Consider the following 21,245-nt stretch of genomic DNA (forward strand, 5'->3'; position numbering starts at 1 on the left):
ATTCCAGATGCATACATGCTGATTGTGCCATGTGCCAAATTAAAACTTTAAAAAATGAACAATATAAAGTTTCACTAAACTTTTTTTCCCTCTCTTGATCAAAGTTCTTTTCCTTCCTATTATGACTTTTTATTATTTCCATTTTGAATGAGTTAAAAAAGAAATAGTCTTGCAGCAAGTGCAAGGCTCCCCCCCCCCAGGACTTCCTCTCTACCTCCCCTCTTCCTCTTTCCCCTCCTCCCCCTCCTCCTGCCTCTCTCCTTTTCTCTCACTGAAACCTTTGAGAAAAACAGGCTAACAGCTTGGGGCCTATCTGCGTGCATAACCCCAGATTTTACTGTAATTCATGCAAAGTAGTGCTGCAGCAATGGGAGATTGTGAAAAGATTGCCTTGATGTACTCACAGTGCATCCTATTATGTGTTATTCTCGGGGTGAAAACTGGAGTTATTGATTCTGTGAGTAAAACTGACAATTTTCATTAAGTATCTTGGCGTCACACAGATTGTCTCCCGAGTTACAGTGAAATGCAGTAATGCGACCCAACTAGTGATCCAAGATCAGCGCTGCAATTTTCAGAGACTTCATGCACACAGACTTCACCATTTTTATGAAGTATTCCATTACAGCTTCCTCTGGTATTTAATGATTGGAGGTGTAGCAGAGCGAGAAGCACAGTCTGGTCAGCTTATCACCGATCCTGCCAGTAGCAGAAAGAGAGAAATGGGTTATTTGAGGGAAATTGCTCTGAGACTGATCTATACGAGTCATCTTGTTTTTTGCTCATCTTGCTTTATTTGGGAATCACCTACTAATCAGCCGCTCGCTTCAACTGAACCACATCTTCTAAGAAAGGAACAAGCAGCTGGTTTCTACCTGGAGCGCTCTTGTGCACACAGAAAACACTTTATAAGGCGTCCATAACTATAAACTGGACAATGCAGTCACCAAACATTGTGGCATTGATTTATAGGCTGCATATCAAAAGATGGAAGTGGCTTCCAGACCTAAAAAGTAACAATAATGCAGATCTATCTTAAACCTGTATTCTTTCTACTGACCAGGATTAGGGGGCGATTCCTCTGCTGGCAAAAAAGAAGTGAAATTATAGAAATAGAAATATATAAGAAAAATGACTCTTCTGCTTACTTGAACTTTGACCTAATTAAACAGTCCCTAGGTTCAAGTAATGCTGAATATTAGATGAGGTTGATCTTGTAACTGCCATTATTTAAGAATCAATTAGAAAGCAAGGCACGGTTTAGGTTTTGCCTACTTTGAGATTTCCATGGTGCTACATTATGAGCATGCTGCATTTCTCAATAATATTCGTCAATCCTTTGGAGCACCCAGTTTCAAGAAACTGCCAAAGTCCTCCTCTTAATATAACTTTACTAACAAACTGGTGTGTCCTTTTCAATATACAGTCTTTGCATTGATTACACTTTGTTGAGCGAAGCTGTTTTTCAAATATTTCTGATTGTGAAATATGTGCACTCCTTTATTACTGAAGTCCATAAAGGGTTGATTCATTCAGTCATTTAAAAACATCTTCAAACTTTTATGAGAACTTATATTTCTGCTGCGCACTCAATATAATATATAGTATACTTCAATATAATAAAAGTAAGTTAATTTTGTTTGTGGGGCTCTAGGCAGGAAAATAAGTGTGTTTTGAATATAATAAAAACAAAAATGTGAGATCTAGTTACTGAAACACTGCTTACGAAATCCACAAAAGACACTCTTTGGACTGGAATTTTTAGGGAGCATTTCTTTGACAGAATGTTCACAGTGAGCTCTGTTGAGTATTCCAGCATCACATTTTGTCAGTTTTCCATTGCTGTAGTCATTATCTTTAGATTGCATCAGCTCATGTGTGACCCACACTTACAACTTGGCTAACTATATCACTATATTGGTTATAAATACTATAGATTCTTAGAGGGCAGTAGCTGAACCACTGATTGGGCATAACAATATGAGCATAACAATATATCACTGACACTGAATAACAGTGATTTTCTCTTCATCACAGAACCTGTTTATTTGTGGGACATACTAGGGAGAAAGTGAACATTGCGTCCTCAAAGTTGATGTGTTAGAAGCAGGAAAAATGGGACAAATTATGAAGGCTAGGCAACTGGGTCAGAGCATCTCTAAAACTGCAGTTCTTGTTAGGTGTTCCCAGACTTCAGTGGACAGTGTCGGTCAAAAGTGGTCCAAGAAAGGAACAGTGGCGAACCAGCGACTGGGTCATGATTGGCCAAGGCTCACTGATTACTGCACTTATCTGGGGAACACCTGGCACAAGGACTTATTATGGGAAAAAGGCAACCCAGTAGAGGCGGTGTGATGCCCTGGACAATGTTCTGCTGGGAAACCTTGGGTCCTGCCATTCATCCAGGTGGTATGTTGACACGTACCACCTGCCTGAGCATTGTTGCAGACCATGTACACCCTTTCATGGAAATAGTATTCCCTGATGCCTGTGGCAGGATAATACTCCCTGCCACAAAGCAAAAATGGTGTAGAAATTGTTTTAGTAAAGCAATGTGTTTGAGGTGTTGACTTGGCTTCCAAATTCTCCAATCAAGTATCTGTGGGATGTGCTGCACAAACAAATCTGATCCATATGGAGGCCCCACCTCACTGCTTGCAGGACTTAAGGATCTGTTGCTAACATGTTGGTGCCAGATACCCCAGCACACCTTTAGGCGTCTAGTGGAGTCCATGCCTTGATGGCTCACGGCATTTTGGGAATCAAAAAGGGGGACCAACACAATATTAGGCAGATGGTCATAATCTTATTTCTGATCAGTGTATTTTTTTCTGTTGTATCACATCAATTTTGTCCTGGTTAAACATTCAAAGAGTCTGTGAGCACACAGTGGGGAATAAAAAATCATACAAATAAAAACAAAGGAAACAAAAAAGCCTAATTGTTATGCTAAACATCGGCATCTATTGGAAGATCGTCCCCAGTCATCACATAACTGTGCAGCTCTCCTCCGTGTTTCAGCATATTTCAAGTTTCACAATAATAAGCTATTTTGGATCACTTCCGCTGCACTGATCGCTAAATTTGCAAACTACTGGACAGGTGGCCAGAAATATCCCTGTAAAGCTCTGCCTCTGCTGAATGCATGAATAAGCAGCTGTTTGCTAACAAGTTTACAACAAGCTCATGAAAATTTTACAGGAAACGTACTTTGAGCCTGGAAGTTATTTTGCCATTTGGGTAGGGTTGCCAACCGTCCCTTAAAATACGGAATCGTCCCGTATTTCGAAACAAAAGTACACGTCCCGTATTGAGCTAATAAGGGACGCACTTTGTCCCGTAATACAGTGAGAATCAAAAGTAGTCTATAAATGTTAATGGAATTAACACTTTGTTTGAAAACATAATTCCCAGCCCCTCTCCTGCTTTGTGACCAATGAGCTGACAGCACACTTATGACAATTCGAGTATGACAATTCAGATTACCGCTCATCTCATTGGTCGAGGAAAGGTCGCTTGCGGAGAAAATACCGGAAGACAACAGATGACCACAACAAGAAGCATGGTCAACAGGGGAACAAACGCCGACTCTGCGGTGCAAGTCTCGGATGACTGTACACCTAAAGCTGGGCAGACACTGTGCGATTTTTTCAGTCACGTTATTCAGCTCCTGCTCAAACTGCACGATTGACTCACAGGGGTTAGACGTTCATAGGTCACGATGCAGGTCTCACACTATACCGCCCGATGCTCTGATGCGACCTGAGTGCTCACACTGTGCCTCCATAACATGAAGGTTATAACAGAAAATCTGTCGCTCGCTCTCTCTGTCTTTCACTCACACAGACACACCACCACCATCAACTTTGCTAAATTGCTAATGAAAAACATTGATCAGGCAGCTGTGATTGAGCAGCATGTAAATCCAACTATTTTCACGGTTGTTGTGGTCGTGATAATTTTGTGATGCCACATCGAAAAGGCTCGGATGAGCTTTCCAAAGTTCTACAAGTTGTGCCTCCATCGCTTGTGTCCAGATCACACGCTGCACAGCCGTGCTGCGCCGTCTTTTTCACCAACGTTTACGTTTGCGCGTGAGCAGTGTGAGCGCCTGTGGTGACACCCTCACGAGCGATTGATGATCGGGAGCTGGTCGTGAGGTGTTAATCACTTCTCGTTACCCCACGTATACTACACGATGCACGATGAAGGCCAAAATCGGTCCGATCACTCAAAAATCGGCTCAAAATGGGCCAAAAACCGTACAGTGTGAGCCCAGCATTAGAGCAGCAATGTTTGTTCCCCTCAGAGAAAGGGAAGAATGGGAAAAGGAAAACACCTGGCTGGAAAACGTTAATATGGGCATGTGCAGTGAATATCAGCGCTATGTGGCCAGAAGTGTGATAATATAATTTATTTTGTGTAATAAACAACTGCAAGAATAGATGATTACAACAAATAGATGACTAATACATAAAAGTAATACATAGATGAATAATGATGATGAGTTATGATGCGTAATCATGGGAACAAGCGGGTTTACAAACAGGAGCAGCTGATTAGCATTAGAAAAGCTGAAATAATACCTCAACTGAAGCCAATTGTACTAAATGCACTAAATGTGCACTGTTACAAGAATATTTTTCTTTCTATTGTTTTCTATTATTTTAAGTTAAGCAGGACAGAGTGCTTTTAAAGAAAGATTTACTTATATTCTCAAAAGTTAAGCATGACAGGCTTCTGTTTAAGAAAGAGACCTGTTTTACTGTGTTAATGTTGTCATTTTGAGCTAAAAATAAATGGCTAAATGATCATTTGTTTCACATGTGTTCATATCACAAAGAATAGAATATGCATCTACTTAAATCAACTTCAAGTCAAATGGTTAAAAAAATAATTTCACACACAAAAAAAGAGCTAGAAAATTCACCACACTGGGAAGGGTGAAGACAACTGGGTCGCCCGGCCCTGGCCACGAGGTGTCCCTTATTTATTTTTCAGGGAGTTGGCAACCCTACATTTAGGTGAACAGCACCGTTATGAATCAAAGCGGATTCTTCTCTTCTCTGATTCATGTGCAGTGGTGTGAGGTCGGTGTCCACTGGCCCCAACACACACACACACACACACATAGAGGGACACAGAATTAAAATTGAGTGGTGGAGCTGAGAGTGAACTATCAAAGGGAAGAAATGTCATGGGAGGGCAACTTGTTTTTTGCCATGTAATTTTCCCATATGCTGTTAAAGCAGAGCAGATGTCACTGAGTATTGGCAGGGGCAGACCTAGTGGCCTCAGGGACACAGTTTGGGATACATGGCCCTGTGAAGAGCCACATAATTAAGTCACGGACCAAAGGGGGAAGACCATGGAAACTGCGGCAGGAGGAAAAACGGGGTCAAACTTCCTCTGCACTCAGTAACCTGAAGGCTTGATGAAATTAGTCCAAACTTCCTATGACACGAATCGCACGAGGGGGAAAAAGGGAATGGATGGCTCAGTGGGGGGGGCGGTTATGAGTGAGACGCGTTTCCACGACCGAGATTTGTTTGCAGTTCAGCGAGTGTGCTTCGAAAGTGACATCATTCAAGGAATGGCTAGAATACCCCGATGGGGGTTGTGACTGCCTCGACAGCAGCGAAGACAAACCCAGCCTAGGAAATGGATGTGCCAAATTACACAGTCCCACCCGCTGGGAGAGAGCTGCAGGTGTGTGCAGTTGTGGGTGTCTTTGTGTTTGCGTGAAGATATTGAGAATTTTATTTCTACCACAGAGAGTACGTTGTTACCTATATTTCCTCTCACCTTCTTCCTCACCTTCATCTCTCTGCTCTCAAGCCTCGTTCATCTTTTTCCCCATCTCTCTTTTTCTTTTGTGCTCAAATGTTGTTGGGGTTTTTTCTGCTCCCCTCATGTAAAATATATCTGGGCAGCTCTCCCTCTGTCTCGCACATATATGACGCGCCCATTTTCTCTTTCTCCAGCTTTGTAAGTGCCATAATCTGGGCTACTCATTTCCACTCATTTAGAATCTAATTTTCTTGAGTTACCGTGTTTCTCTGCTGACTACGAAGCTAATGAACATTACTTATTGAGAAGCAGACTCGAGTCAGTCAGTGAACCAAAACTCTTGCACTTTGAATTTAAATAGCCTGTTTTTCTCCAAAAGGGATATCATAATGTGTTTTGTCAAAACATCAATAATCTATTATTTCCATGTGAAAAATGCAATCTTGAAAAAAAAAATGTTTTGTACCCATACTGCATAGACAAATCTGTGGCATTTTTTTTTTCAGGTTCACCTAATGAGGAGTTTCATGCGAAGGCAGATATTATAACACAATGTATCACTGGAAACGAGGACTGTAATCAACAAAAGCGATGGGCTTTGAGCCCAGATACATCTCTGATAAATCTATGTTATCTCAGTGTTATTGTACAGATTACTAAAGATGCCCTGTTACTTCTATGTTTATGTCCATAGAATGTATTTATAATCATGGAAACTGGAGTAATCAAAAATAAAATATCTATTCTTTATGTATCTTATTGTGATTCTCGTGAATATAGAACATCACATTCATTTTCAGAAGACTTGAAGTCAAGAGGTTTGGGTGTTTTGTGTGTGTTTGTACATACCCGCCAGACACTTTGATTATGTACACTTTGCTAATACTAAATTGGACCCCCTTTTTTCTTCTTCAATATTTGTGGCACAGATTCAACAAGGTGCTGGAAACTTTCCTCAGAGATTTTGGTCCATATTGATGTGATAGAATCACAGAGTTGCTGCAGCTCTGTCATCTGCACAGCCATGAAATGAGAATCTGACATTCCCCCACATCCCAAAGGTGCTCTATTGGATTGAGATCGGATGACCCTCGAGGCTATTTGAGTACAGATGATCTGAGCTTTGTGACACAGTGGGTTATCTTCCTGCAAGCAGGCATCAGAAGATGGGTACACTGTGGTCATAACCGAAACAGTACTCTGATCATCTCTGTAGGTGTTTAAATTACTAAGGGACCAAGAAAATGTGCCCCACACCATTACACCACCAGCAGGGCCCTGAAATGTTAATAAAAGGCGGGATGGGCCCATGCTTTTCTGTGGTTTATACAGCAAATTCTGACTATTCCATCCCAAGTTGTAGCAGAAATCAAGATACATCAGACGACTGTTGCGCAATTGTTGTGAATTTACATGAATTGCAACCTCAGTTTTCTGGTCTTAATCAGAGTGGCACCCAGTGTGGTCTTCTGCTGGTTTAGTCCATCTGCTTCTAGGTCTGACATGTTGTGCATTTAGAGGTGATCCTCTACATGCCAAGTTTTGTGTCAGCTTGAAGCAGTCTGGCCATTCTCCCCTGATCTATGGCATCAGCAAGACATTTACATCCAGAGAAGAGTTGCTCACTGGATATTTTCTGCATTTCACACCATACTCTGTAAACCCTAAAGATGGTTGTGCGGAAAATCTCAGTAGATGAGCAGTTTCTGAATACTCAGACCACCCCATCTGGCACCAACAACCATGTAACTTCTATCCAAGTAATTTAAATCCCCTTTCTTTCCCATTCTTGACCATGCCTGCATGCCCAAACGCATCAATACTCGATTAGATACTTGTGTTCACGAGCAGTTGAACGGGTGTACCTAATATAGTGGCCACAAAGTATGAATCAAACAAAAATATTTATGGAGAAAGCACCACAGTCCTAGACAATATACCTGACTACTATGTTCCTTCAAAAATCACACACTTTTTGCATCCATTAACAAGGCTGGCATGTTTTATCTTTGGTATAATTAACAACAAATTCCACAAGCAGACCAAAACCAAACAAGGAATTTATCCCACTAACAAGCACTGTCTTTGCATTCACAGCCAAATGAAGCATACGTTTCTGTGCCATTGAACTCACTGTTGTCCAGAAACTGTGAAAAACATGGAGCCAAAAGCCAGAATGGTGTGTTCAGTGATGTATTCAGTAATTACAATGAGGACAAACAGTAAAGCTTTCTTTCTTTAGCTCATCCGAGTAGCAGAGGAGACACGTTCCCCTTGCATCCTCTGTGATGCCTTCTCGACACGGAGCTGCTGTCGAGGCAAAATACAGCGGCAGAGCTGTCAAAATAGGGAGAATATCACCCGGTAGTATGCATGCTTTATGTGATTTAAGTGGTTTTTATGCAGTGATGGAGTTGTGTGGCACAGACCATAAGCTACAAGCCGAGTCTGCACAGACAGCACTTGTTAGCCAGATAAATTCATTGATGTCTTTGGTTTTATGGGATTAGCTGGTAAAAAATAAAATAAAATAACACCAGCATTTTAAATGCAGCTTTGGGTGCAATAAACTGTGGCATCAGTGCAAGAATAGAACAAGCCCAAGTGTAATGTAGTATTCAAGAGTTAAAGGAGCCAGTGTGGTTTTATGGAGGTCCAGTGAACAACAGTAGTATCCTATAGTTCATCTAGCACAGGCATTCCCACCTGGCTCCAACCTAAAGCTACCTGTCGACTACATAATGATCTGCCCTCTGTAAGATAGATGGCCTGGAGATACCACTGACACCGCTGAGACTAAAGCCCGCACACTCCCAGTATGTGGGGAAAGTAACAACAGCAGGCAACAAGCACATTTTAAGCCTCAGCAGAGGATCCATCCTGCAAAAAACCTGTTACTGTGGAGTTCCCACTTGACATCTAATTTTTCCTACTAGTTGGTCTACTTGTGACTGGGAAAAGTTTCCTTCCTGCTCTAACTGCACTCATCACTCATAGCATTATCTTGCATATTCAGAGCTTTTTTTTTTTTCTTTTTCTTTTTTCTTGCAAGGTCGTTCGTCACCAACTGGAGCCACACTAGCTGCTATCGCTCTGTTGCATCAGCTGGAGTTCACCATCAGATGGCAGTCCACTAATGCCTTTCTCAGATGTGGGTTACTGGTGGCAGTGGAAAGGTTGCGTCAGTGGACTTATGGTGTCAGAACTCGCCAGCCTGTGTTGCTTCGGTGCAGACTACAGAGGACTCCCACAGGACTTCCCGAAAGTATCTTATCACTTAGATCACATTACAATGACTTTCAGTAGCAACAATTTGATCTTTAGTTCTAATCCAGGCTACCAGGCATTTCACAGATCTTTCAGATCAAATGCACCGTGAGCTTGACTTTAGTGTGTGAGCTCAGTCCAAGAAAATCTGCACCATTTTTTTTTTCATGAAATACTGGAAACACCCTTTGAAGTTAAGCCTATTTTTGCCCCGAGAGGCAGAGAGCCTCATTTATCAGTGAAAGCCTAAATATTAGCCTTGTGTAGTGAAATAGACGTTTGCTTCTTTTTTCTTTTTTTTTATCAAAAAAGATAGATATATAGTTAATACTTAATCATGTAGCTTATAAGACATCTGACCTTAAAAAACATTTGCAAAATCCTTTTTGGTTCTTTTAGTTTAGGAGTTGGGAATCCATCATATTTCAAACTTGTCCATTCGTCTACTGTTTGTACATAATATAAATAAGATAAACACTGCCTACTTTATGGTCAGATGTCAGATGAATGATTAGAACGAAGCCACAAAAATGATCTATGCAATGGAAACACCACAGAATACAGCAACAAGGCAGTCTGGTCCCTAGAGGACCTCTGAAGTCTTCTCTTGGATACTAAAAAATTCCACACGTTGGTTTCTGTCCACTCCAGGAACGGTTAATACACACTGGAAGCATCTTCACAGCTGCAAAGATGCCCCGAGACCTCCTTGTATGACTGACAGCTTACCAGCTTGCTACTTTACGATACAGTTTTTTTGCCCACTAGGTAGCCCATGGCATTTGCTAAAGCTATGTTCGCTGTCACTTCCATTCACACATCCACATCTTCTCACAGCTTGGTTTTGCTCCCTTTTCCCACCAGTGTTTTGATTTATGGATTGAGCTTAAATTGGACATTAGTTAAGACAGAAATGATTTCCATTACGCACGAATGAAACTCGAATGATGTTTTAGCTCATTGTTTGGTAATGCCTGCTTTTCTGTAATGAATTCAAGTAAACTGACTGCCTGAGTTGAAAGAGGAACAGTGAAGTGGCGTCAAGAAATCCCCAGTCAGCAGTGATGTAATGGCTCATTGGAGGCCAGGAACACTGTGTGAATCGCATTCCTCGGGAATGAACTCCTTTAAAAGGAATCACACTGGTTTCCTGTTCCATGGTCTACAATGAGACGGACGTCAGAGAGCAAAACAGGAAATGACATGGATGAAAGCAGAGATTTACTGTACGTGACGGAAACCACTCAAATCCAAACACACCATTAAACTGTTTCCACCTCTCCCAGCAATACGCCTGATAAGCACAGGGATTTTTAACCTAAATGAGTTGGGTATTGCATTGTTATTTCATAGTAAGTTTACAATTTTATTATTATTATTATTATTATTATTATTATTATTATTATTATTATTAAGAAAAACTCCACAGAAATTTTTTAAACACTCTTCAGTTGACTGGAGGTTTACACGTTGTTCTGGCTCTGCTTGGGAACAGATGCTGATGTTTAGTGGGCGTGATGTATACGGCGCCCATCACTGTAGTAAGCCAGCATTAGTTTGTACTAAGCAAAATACATCTGATGCTCATGGGATTGTTAGCAAACAAAATGAATATTACTATGGGAACATTCAAATATCAACATGTTTGTGGCAATAAATCCAAAGTTTGGGAATTTCAACCAGAAAAAAACACAAGCTTCAACCAGGTGATCTTTATGTCCTGAGAACTAGGAACATCATCTTTCCAACTCTTCACTCACCATCGTCACCCTCCAGTTAGCTAATTCATGGTCTTAGTTTTCACCTAAAATAATGTAACTGCGATTTTTTTAGTGAGCCCAACAATTTTTATATGTTCAGGTGTGGGGCTGGAAAACCCATGCAGAAGTACGAGGAACAGAAAATGAACTTTTAATGAATTCCTGTAACACCCTGTGGGATATTACAAGAATGCAAAGCTGGGGAACATCTTTTTAGGCTCCAGTGTTGAGCTATACAGAGCTGAGGAAAAGGAACATAGGAGGCTGTTATGTTACCTTTATGCAGTCAAAGTGGAAATTGCTATGCCAGTCACTGTCGTAGAGAAAAAAATAGTCCTGCTGCAGGTCAGTGTTTACTTTCATTGAGCCAAAAATGATTTTAAGGCATTTATGGCTTACACATAAATATCTCACACGACTTTAAAGTGATGCTATTTTAGAGATTGTTTATGCCTGTAGTCAAAGGTTTGGGCATCCTCAGGCAATCTGCTTGTTTTCTTGATTTTTGAAGTGAAAAGAAATAAATACAACCTGTGCAGCAAACATGCATTAAAAATGAGTCTTTCTTCAAATGTTTGCACACAGCCACTTATAATTTCTTCGAAATACAAAAGCTGAAAAAAAGGAATCATGACTATGGGAATTTTAAATTATATTTTAAGCCTACTGGTGTAGCTTTGCATGATTCACAGTTTAAAATAGTCCTTATTTATCTTATACTGGGATTTGTAGCCTATTAATTTATCTACAGTCTGATGTAAGCCTCTCCCTGAGAGCTTCTCTCCCATTAAGACTGCACCCATTAAGTCAACTTTGTTCTGATTGCCATTGCAATTAGATGCTTTGTGGTGCTCACAGAAAGAGATGTGAACCTGAGATGAGCAAATTAGGGATGTCTGCTCTTACTGACGTGATACAAATCCAAAGGTAGAAAAGGCTTTTGGAAACCAAGCAGTCTAAAGTCTGAGAGCTTTTTACTTACAGTGATTATTTCCACATAGACTGACCTCATTATTTTAAACTTTGGCTATGCTTACAGTTTTTGCCCGTTGCTTGAACACATTTGGCAAAACGTCGCTCATTGTGCCAAAACTCTAAACACAAGTAAACACGACACAACACTGGGAAATATACCATACACATCTGTGCCAAAATGAAACTCCACTCCCAAAACCTAAACTCTGCTGTCAAAACCTAACATTCCTCTGTCAAAATGTAACTCTGTTGACAAAATGACACATACTTGCATCATATGCAAACACTTACAGATCAGGGGGAACACACTAGTCTTCTTTACATAAAACACTGCAGTCCTTGATTTCCATTGTTTATTCAGAAGGCACATTTACAGGAGACACATTTCCAAACAACCAAAAACGCAAATAGACCTACTCAATAGTGTACATCGCAGTACCATGAATTCAGATGAAGCAAAAAAAAAAAAAAACCACAACACAATAATACTGCAATAGAAAAAACACTATACTGTAAACACAAAAAACCATGACAAGTGTGCATAAGTGGGCTCATGGATCCCGCCGTCTGTTGGGGTCTGGCCACAGGACCTCATCAACATCGCAAGCTATGTCCTCTCCCGCTAGGCACTGGGGAAAATACCCTCTTGCATGCCGAAACCATCCATGGATTGCTGTCACCTCAATGTCGCCGCAGGCCTGTTCCATTGCCTGCAGAAGAGGCATGCGGGCATGTGGTTGGCGGTCATATACTCGCCATCTCCAAGCCGAAAAAAATTCCTCAATAGGGTTTAAAAATGGTGAGTAAGGGGGCAAGTATACCACTTCAAATTGATTGTGGTCGGTGAACCAGGCCTGGACCAGAGCAGCCCGATGGAAACTGACATTATCCCATATCACCACAAACCTGGGCTGATCTGGTCTGTTCTGTACAACTATGTTATGGAGAGCATCTAGAAATGTGAGTATGTGTTGGCTATTGTATGGACCTAGCATTGCATGATGGTGCAGAAGTCCTCGAAGGCATATGGCGGCACATAATGTGATGTTTCCCCCGCGCTGCCCTGGGACGTGCACAACTGCCCTTTGGCCAATTACATTACGACCCCGTCGTCTTGTTTTGCTCAGGTCGAATCCAGCTTCATCAATGAAAATGTATTCATGAGGCTGTGCAGCTCCATCCATGGCCATGATCCTCTGAAAAAAAGGGGAACATGTCACTGTACTACAGTGCTGCACATACAGCACCCTCACCCCATCACACAGGTACCTGTGTAGCTCTCAGAATAGATCCATGTGGTACTGATATGGTACATATTCAGCTGCTACTGGACTTCACCAATACTCTATTGTAAATGTAAGGGACAGTTACACGTACCCGTACATATTCAGCTCGAAGTCCTTTGACCCTGTCACTGTTCCTCTCGAATGGGACTCTGTAGAGCTGCTTCATGGTGATGCTGTGTTTACCCAAGATGCGTCTGATGGTGGTGATGCTCACATGGTCTATGTTGCTGAACACTCGCCTGTCTGCAAGTATTTTCCGTCGTAGCTGGTGGAGACGGATGGCATTGTCTGCCCTCACTAGGTCCACAACGGCAAGTTCCTGCTGTTGTGTGAACAGGCGTTGCCGTCCTCCCCCAGAAGGTCTTCGGGTCATTCTGGAGGAATACAACCACATATTGTCATCGGTTTGCTTATTTTTCATACAGTACTTTACTGTACGTACTGTGTCATCCACTGTACAACACTGTACTTCAATATGAGGAATCAGCCACTTTGGCTGCAAAAGGAGCATTAGCACCCCGTACACTTGATATGGTAATGTGATATACTGTAGAACAGTGCTATGGAACCATCTGAGTAGAGCAGAAGGTATGGAGGTGAAGACATATCTGTTTTCTAGTCGGAATGTTCGTATTATAGATGCCACTGTGAAGCGGCTTAGATGTGGGTGGACTCTCTGCCCAGCTTCCCTCATAGTCAGGCCATGGTTGATGACATGGTCCACCAAAGTTGCTCTTATTTCATCAGAAATATGGGTCCGTGCATGGCCTCTTCGGCCTCCTCCTCCTCTTCCTCCTCCTCCTCTACCTCTTCCTCTACCTCTTCCTCTTCCTCTTCCTCTTGCTCTCCCTCCATCCATGCTTGCGAAGTTCTTGAAATGGCTACGCTGAGGGCTTTTTGTAGTTGGCTAATTGGTGTTCGGTTTTGCAAGTACGTGCCTTCAGGTGTGTATTTGAGTGGTTGCAATTACCCCATATGTTTTGTATTTTGGATACATGTGTTTTCCGAATGGCACCCTGACATTTCATTTTGTGAGCGAAGTGTCTTATGTATGAAATAGAGTGTAGCATGCAGGACCATGTGTGTTGCATAAAGGGGTAGGTGTGTTGCATAAAGGAGTAGGAGTGTTGCATAATTGGTACTGGGGTGCAAAGCAGCGCTTTTGTTTAAGGTATGGGTACATGTGTTTGAGGTATGGTAACAAAAGCTTCACGTTGTGTTACTTTAGTCTGAGCATGGGTTTATAGTGTTCAAGCAACGGGCAAAAACTGTAATATGGGCATCCACCACTATCCATGCATCAATCCATCCTTCGGCTTCTCCACAGTTATATCTATATTGTAAAGCATACCACCAAGTCCTGCTTTTGTGAGCTCTGCAGGAATAAGAAAGTGCTCTGAGTCCTTGATCTGGGCTCAGAGAGCAGCCTCAGTTATGTAAGACCCAGTCAGACTTTTACAATTCATTTTGTGTGTGTGTGTGTGTGTGTGTGTGTGTGTGTGTGTGTGTGTGTGTGTGTGTGTGTGTGTGTGTGTGTGTGTGTGTGTGTGTGTGTGTTGGGTGGTTGAGCAAGCTAATTCCTTGGGAGAGCGTTGTTAGCCTGGACCATTTGGGGGACTCTCAGGGGAAAGGCGTTGCTCCGGTCTCTCATCAGGCAGATGACAGAAGACTGCGTGCTCTGCATGCTACACTCATCTCAATCTCAGCCACGATGGCCTCGCTGCACAGGCCATATCTCTGCTTCATTTACTCATTGTCTGATAATAACAAGTGTCTCCTTTCTGCTGCACTCAATTACGTCTTCATTAGCTTGCTAACTAGTTTAAAACAAGTATTGTGTGTAGCGGTTTTAAGTCTTTGTGACATTTATTACAAGGATACCTGAGTATATGGGTGAGGGTCGTAAAGGGGACAGCGTGATTTTTATTACGTCTTCATTTCTCAGGACTATTCATTGTCTCATCATAGCATCAATTCATTCTAATTTACCAGCTAATGAACTCAGTTCATTCATCATTTAGTCTGTCTGTTATCTAAACAACGACTGGCTGACATATTGACCTCTTACTTCACTGTGCTGCCAATCAAGCGCCGAGCTCATAGTAATGAGCGCATAAACAATAACGAGGAGGCGTTCCCAAAAGCCAAACTGATATATTACATCAGATCCCACTGAAGAGCAATCTAATAAAAATCATGCCGCATAATTAGCTGCTGGTGACTTTTCATGTAGCCTGCGTGGATTAGTGTGGCAGCAGTGTCACAGCAGCAAGAATCAGAGCAGGATGGAGGACCTGAAACATCACATTAGAATGACAAAGTGGGAAGCGGTGCCGGTGAAATTCCTTTCACTCTTGCTTGCACTTCACCATTGTGTTTCCTGCATTCTTGCTGTTCCTCACCTTCATTTAAAATAAACAGGATGTGCCCATCGCTTGCGAGGGAACTTCCATCATGTGGAAGCCAGCTTTGTAACTATCCTGAGCAGCTGTGGCCTCAATCAGTCAGTCTGGCCTTTCTCTTAAGTGGAACAGACAACACAGTAGAAGCCGGATACTCCACGCTTACCCCTCTGTATTTCCTTACTCTTTGAGCAGTCTCAATTTTTCTTTTAGGTTCCCATTATTCCTCTTATCTTTACAGTAGCATCACATTTGAAGGTCATTTGCTCTCGCCACTACACTCTTGTCTCTTCCTCCTTCACCTTTTGAGGTGAAGCGGCTCTCGTCCCAGTCAGCACGGTTAAATAGTTGGCCACAGTTCAAAGCGGGAACTTGTCTTTGTCTTCTAATGAGACATAATCAGACCAAGAACAGTAACTTAAGTGTCCAGCCTTTCCTCTTTTGGACTCTGTCACTGACATGCTGTCAAACAAATAGGCCCACCCAAGGAGTCTATCTATAATATATCACCACCAGGGCCGGTGATTATATCAGCTATAGCTGCCTAGAGATTCCTAATGACAAAACAATGGCAGTCCGAATAACTTCTACCCTGACAACTATGTTTTTCAGCAAGCAGGTGTGTGATTGCAATAAGCAGACTCTAAATTTTTCAGGCTGCTTTTTCAATTCCTCATTCAGAATCATTTGAAACTCCGCTTTGACATGTTACCATAGGCTAAAAATACATTTGCATAGATCAGCTGGGTTACAGTGCCTCTGTCCCTCATTGTAAAATTACAAGTCGCAAAGAGTGACAACTTTACAAGCACAACAGTCACCTCACCCTCATGTGTTTCTGTGGCGCTCTGACAGACTGGAGGAGACACCTGCACATGCATGTCACTAGCAACACCTACACGCCCGTGAAATGACAGCAGAGTATAGAAAAAACCGCGATGGGAAAGTCTGCATTTCAGTCAAAACGCAGCGGTTTCCTGCCTTCAGTTCAAAGATTAGATTTGTGTTAGGAGTAAGTACACAGTCTAAATGAGCATTGCTTTTCTCAGCAGCACTGACGCACTTCCTTTTTAAGCCTGTGTCTGAGCTAAATTTGTGGTTTTCCTGTGCTGGTTGCTGAAGTGAAACTCAAAGAATAATCAGAACAGACACAGAGGAAGCAACTGCAAAAATAAAGAAAAACATTTGAGGGTCTTATGAGACATGAAGTGTGACAAAGGCAGAAGTCAGTTTAGAGAGAAAGAAGATGTGGGCACATTGAGTGTTAGTTGTGAACACTGTCAGGAGGTTTTGGGTGTTTTGCTGTTTTTTTTAAGAAAAGTGACAACCGCTCAGACTTGTGTGGCAAATCATATGTGGCTAGTAAGGCCAGAGTCTCTGCACAGAGTGAATATGTTTTTAAAAAATGGCAACATATTAGCCCTGCAACCAACCTGTGGAGGGTGTACCCCACTTATCGCCCTATGGTAGCTGGGATAGGCTCCAGCTCCCGTGCAACACTAATAAGGATAATTGGAAGGAAGGATGGATAGAAAACATCAAATTCATTACAAATCTCTTTTTATTTTTACATGCATTCATCTGTATATACATTATATATTATTAAAACAAAACAAATATCATAAAGACCTGTACACCAGAAATGCCCTTCTAATTAAAATTAGTTTGAAATTAGCCTAAAACTTTTGTGCCGTCTAAGATTTTGATCCAGACAAAGCTCAGCTTTCTTCAAAACTACACAGCCGTGAGGATTTAGAGCCCTTTCCAGGCATTGCACTTATGGGATTTTTTTTTAAAATGTGGGATAAACATGCTTTCTATACTCTAGGCAGTGTTTTTGTTGTGTTTCTTCTTTCTTTTTTGTCACATGCCCAAACAGATGGAAGCTTTGTCTCATTTTAAGAATATGTCACACATCCTGGATCTGATGCTGCAGGCGGACGTTGTCTTTGCTGGCTGGACGCAGCATCGCCGGGGGTCTGTGGGAGTTCTTGCATTTTCGGAATGGACTGCCCTTTTAATTTCGGATGTTAACCTTTTCCCCCGGAGCGGCGAGGGGACCATTTGCTCCATCAGATCTGCTCTGGTGTATATCTCTCTTTCTGCTCAGCAGTAGCCAGTCATGTCGCCCCCAGCCTATTCCCTATCCCCCCCCCCCCCCCCCCCATTATTGTACGTAGCTCACTTTTGCTCTCTGTTCACATCTCTGCAAAAAGAAAGAAGAAGAAAAAGCACAGGCATGTGAACAAACACATCAATATGCAGTGACTAAGTGAGCCTTGTAGAGATACACGGGGAGTTACGATTAATTTGTAACGTTAATTCGCTTTGTGTCGAGACCACTGATAGCAGTGGATTTATGCTTTGCTCCCTGTTGCTTGTGTGCATGCTCTGGGTGATGCGTGTGTGTTTAGGGGCCTCTGGAACACCACTGCTTTACCGCTGATAGCAGGATCATGACGCTCATGTAGTCAAGTATGCCATTATCACTAAAGCGCGTGTAGATAGTCCACCTGAGTCCTCAGACATGATATTTACACATAAAGGGTGCTCAGAGATAAACAGCAGGGGGTACAGTACACTGTAGAAACAAGCTGGATACTGCTACACAGTCCAAAAGACCAAAACATACGCCACGCTCATGTCGGCGCGTCTCTGCCACTGTAACATACTCCAACCTGCTGGCTTGTCGACTCAGTACAAAAGAAGTCAAGAAAAGATTGGATGATAGAGGGTGTAATTTTCTTAAATACGCACCAGCAAGTTCCCGGTCCAACATGTCGATAAAACTCTCAAGATCCCTTGTGTCTCCCAGCTTGGCTGCAGAAAGAGGACAGAAAGAAATGGAATTTGAGAAAGAAACTATAAGAAAAATAGAGCTGTAATGGAACATTTTTGTAGAGAAAGGCAGCTCAGTTCAGTGGTAGCCTATTTCCTTTGGACCAAACGCTGAAGTTATCTAAGTCTCGGCATTACATAAAGTTTGAACTGAACACGCAAACTGAGATAAAGCTGATTTTAAGAGCTCCAAAAAGAGCCTTGGCAGCCTCGTTCCCACCAGGATCTCTCTGTTGTAAGCTTTTTCTGTGTAAAGCCAAACAAAATTGATGAAAAAATATGACTGACTCTTTCTGGTCACCTGATGTTTAACTTTAACAGTAGTCTGTGGATGCAACTGCAACAGCACTCATTAATCCACATGCGCACGCAGCCAAGAGCCGGTCTCATCACTGCATATAACAGCACAAATGACTCCACCCAGGAGCTTTGAAAGAAGAGCGCTGAGACATCACAGCCACAGTGGAAGTTGCTTTGTTGTGTAAACCAAGACAGATTCCAGGGCATTGCAGATGCTTTCTGTGTAGCTCTTATAAAGTGATAGTGATCGCTGTAAGAACTGAGGCTATCTAGATGGAGATGAGCTGATAGAAGGCTCCAGTACCTTTTGATGCCAGCGTTATTCCTGCTGTGTGGAGCTCCTCCTCACTGGTATTCAAACTGTTCCCCATAGATGGTTCACTGCCTGGGGGAAGAGAGGGAAGCAATGAGGGAGTAAAAGGAGATAACAAGCACTAAGGGCAGTCCTTGCAAATGATCAGTGACAATGACAAAACTCTAACATAATGCAGGAGTTGCACGTAATGATGATAACATGCGATAAAAAAAATTAAAAGGTAAGTGTTCGGCGCTAGTGACTCCCATGTGTCGGCCTTTGAAAGCAGTTTGCCTGTTGAATAGTTAGGGGGGCAAAATACTTTCAATAATGACGACACATGGGAGCAGAGGGGGGGGGGGAAACTGTTTCTTCTTTTATCTTATAACCGTCGACAAATGCAGAACAAAGGGGGGAAAGACAATTACACAAGATGGGATATCCGTAATTGCAGCTCATTCCAGTATACAGCTATTGTCACGAGCACAAACAGCCACTTTAATGGAAGTGTGTAGGGATGTGTCCTCTTGTACCACTAATTTCATGCAAATTAAATGTGTCAAGCTGCAGTTGTTTGGGCTGATAAAGGGGCTCAACTGGAGTCCACGGGGATTCCAAACAATGTCACTCACCAGCATGATGCACTAAATAATTACTTTCCTTCCCCCACACTTTGTACATTAGGCAGATATTATCTTAATCACTTCTCTAACGTATTCTTTTTTTCTTTTTCTTTTTTTGAATAACTTACTGTAATCTGAGTCCTCGACTCCACTGTCTTCACTCAGCCCTGTGAGAGTTTTGGCCTCGTGCAATGCTTTCTGGTAAGCATGCGGTCTGCTTTGAGAAGGGGCCTTCAGCTCCTCCACCACATCCTGGAACTCCTGGAGCAACTCACCAAGCTCCAAGTCCAAGTCTGTGGAAAATGTGACAGCAGTTGGAAAGAAATCTTCAAGATGGACTCAGCTTATTTCAGCAGTAAAAGAAAATAGTAGAAACACTGAAATAAATATTTTTAAAGACTTGATTAAATATGGGGACCTGAGAATGTTTTAAAGGGCGTTTCAAAGATACCAAATTCCTAAACCTAAGAAATATACATTAAAAAAAAAAGGAAAATCTAAAAACTACCAGCTGAAGTTTATGTCAGCGTGCTGCATCAGATAACTGGACATGTTCCCATATGGCATATAAAACAGTAGACGGACAGTAAAACACCTGGTCTGCAAAGTGTGATTAAAAATATATTTATATATATTACATCATAAATCAGAGCTACTATAAAAACTTTTTTAGCGCCGGCACCATTATTTTAAAAATGGGTGTTGCATAAACGCAGTTTAGGTTTTCTAACATTTTATTAGGCTCACATAAATATCTCAAAGTTAAAATTCCTTATGGAACACTAAAATTAAAACAACTTTGGTGTGTTTGGTAGATACGTAAATACGTATGATTACAAAAAAGTACAACTACAAAAAGGATTAGGAATTTAAAATAAGTGTCACAGCGAGATGATTTTTAAATCTTCCTATAAAGCTTTTCTATCTTTTACATATATTTGTGTTTTTTTTATCTGTTTAATAAATTTAATAAAAGGCTGGGAAAGCGTGCTCTATGATCCATCACTGAAATAAATTCAAATTATTGTCTCAAGCAGGCGTTGGACTCACCCATGGTACTGTCTGAGGACATAGCGGGACGTGAAAGAAAAGCGCCACGAAGCTGCTGTGTGTCTGGGTTCAGAGCGGTTTGATGCTGACAGTACTACTGTACTTTTATTCTAAAGCCTTCCACACCCGCTCTGTGAGAGGGCCTGCCCAGCCAATCATGTCACAGATTAAAAACCTCAGAGGTCGAGGGGACTGTAAGTGGAAATGGGGAGGGGGCGGAAAGTAAAAAAACGAGGTTGTTACGCAAGTGAAAGAGAGTGGGACTGGAATAACCCATTAAATGCTGTAAGCGGGGCTGTGGGAAAAAATATCCGTTGGGGTTTTAGATGAAGACAGAAAAGAGGGGTGTCAAATCTTTGAGTTATTCCGTTTTGGGTAGGCGGCGTAATGCGGGGGTTTGGGTTTTATGTACATTAATATTATATTATTATTTGCCCGATATAATTTCCTGGCTGTGACACAAGTAATCTTAAACACAGGACACTTTGATAGGAAAGAGAAGTGTCGCACACGCTCCAAAACAAAACTCGGAACAACAAATTTTATTCTTCTTTCACACGTGCACTACTCTGCTCTGTCTGCAGGGGGCCTTAGAGAGCAAGCCTATGGGTCATGCAGTACTTTGGAACTGTCAGGGAAACTTAAAAGCCCTGCTGTGA

The 21,245-nt window shown here is 41.9% G+C and overlaps 1 protein-coding gene across 1 annotated transcript; it reads right to left on the reverse strand.

Annotated features, from left to right (window-relative positions):
- Nucleotides 1–17,636: 17,636 nt before the first annotated feature.
- Nucleotides 17,637–20,734, reverse strand: LOC146582107 (regulator of cell cycle RGCC). Its single transcript, XM_085291340.1, has 5 exons — nt 20,587–20,734; nt 19,665–19,829; nt 18,923–19,003; nt 18,238–18,300; nt 17,637–17,686 (listed from the first exon to the last, which is right to left on the reverse strand). The coding sequence occupies exons 1-5, from the start codon at nt 20,606–20,608 to the stop codon at nt 17,679–17,681; spliced, it is 339 nt and encodes a 112-aa protein (XP_085147466.1). The 5' UTR covers nt 20,609–20,734; the 3' UTR covers nt 17,637–17,678.
- Between the last annotated feature and the right edge of the window lie 511 nt (nt 20,735–21,245).

Source organism: Mchenga conophoros, linkage group LG2 (genome assembly GCF_057382185.1).
Source record: "Mchenga conophoros isolate Kocher_MC1m ecotype Shallow Benthic linkage group LG2, M_conophoros_male_GT1.1, whole genome shotgun sequence".
NCBI lineage: Eukaryota > Metazoa > Chordata > Actinopteri > Cichliformes > Cichlidae > Mchenga > Mchenga conophoros.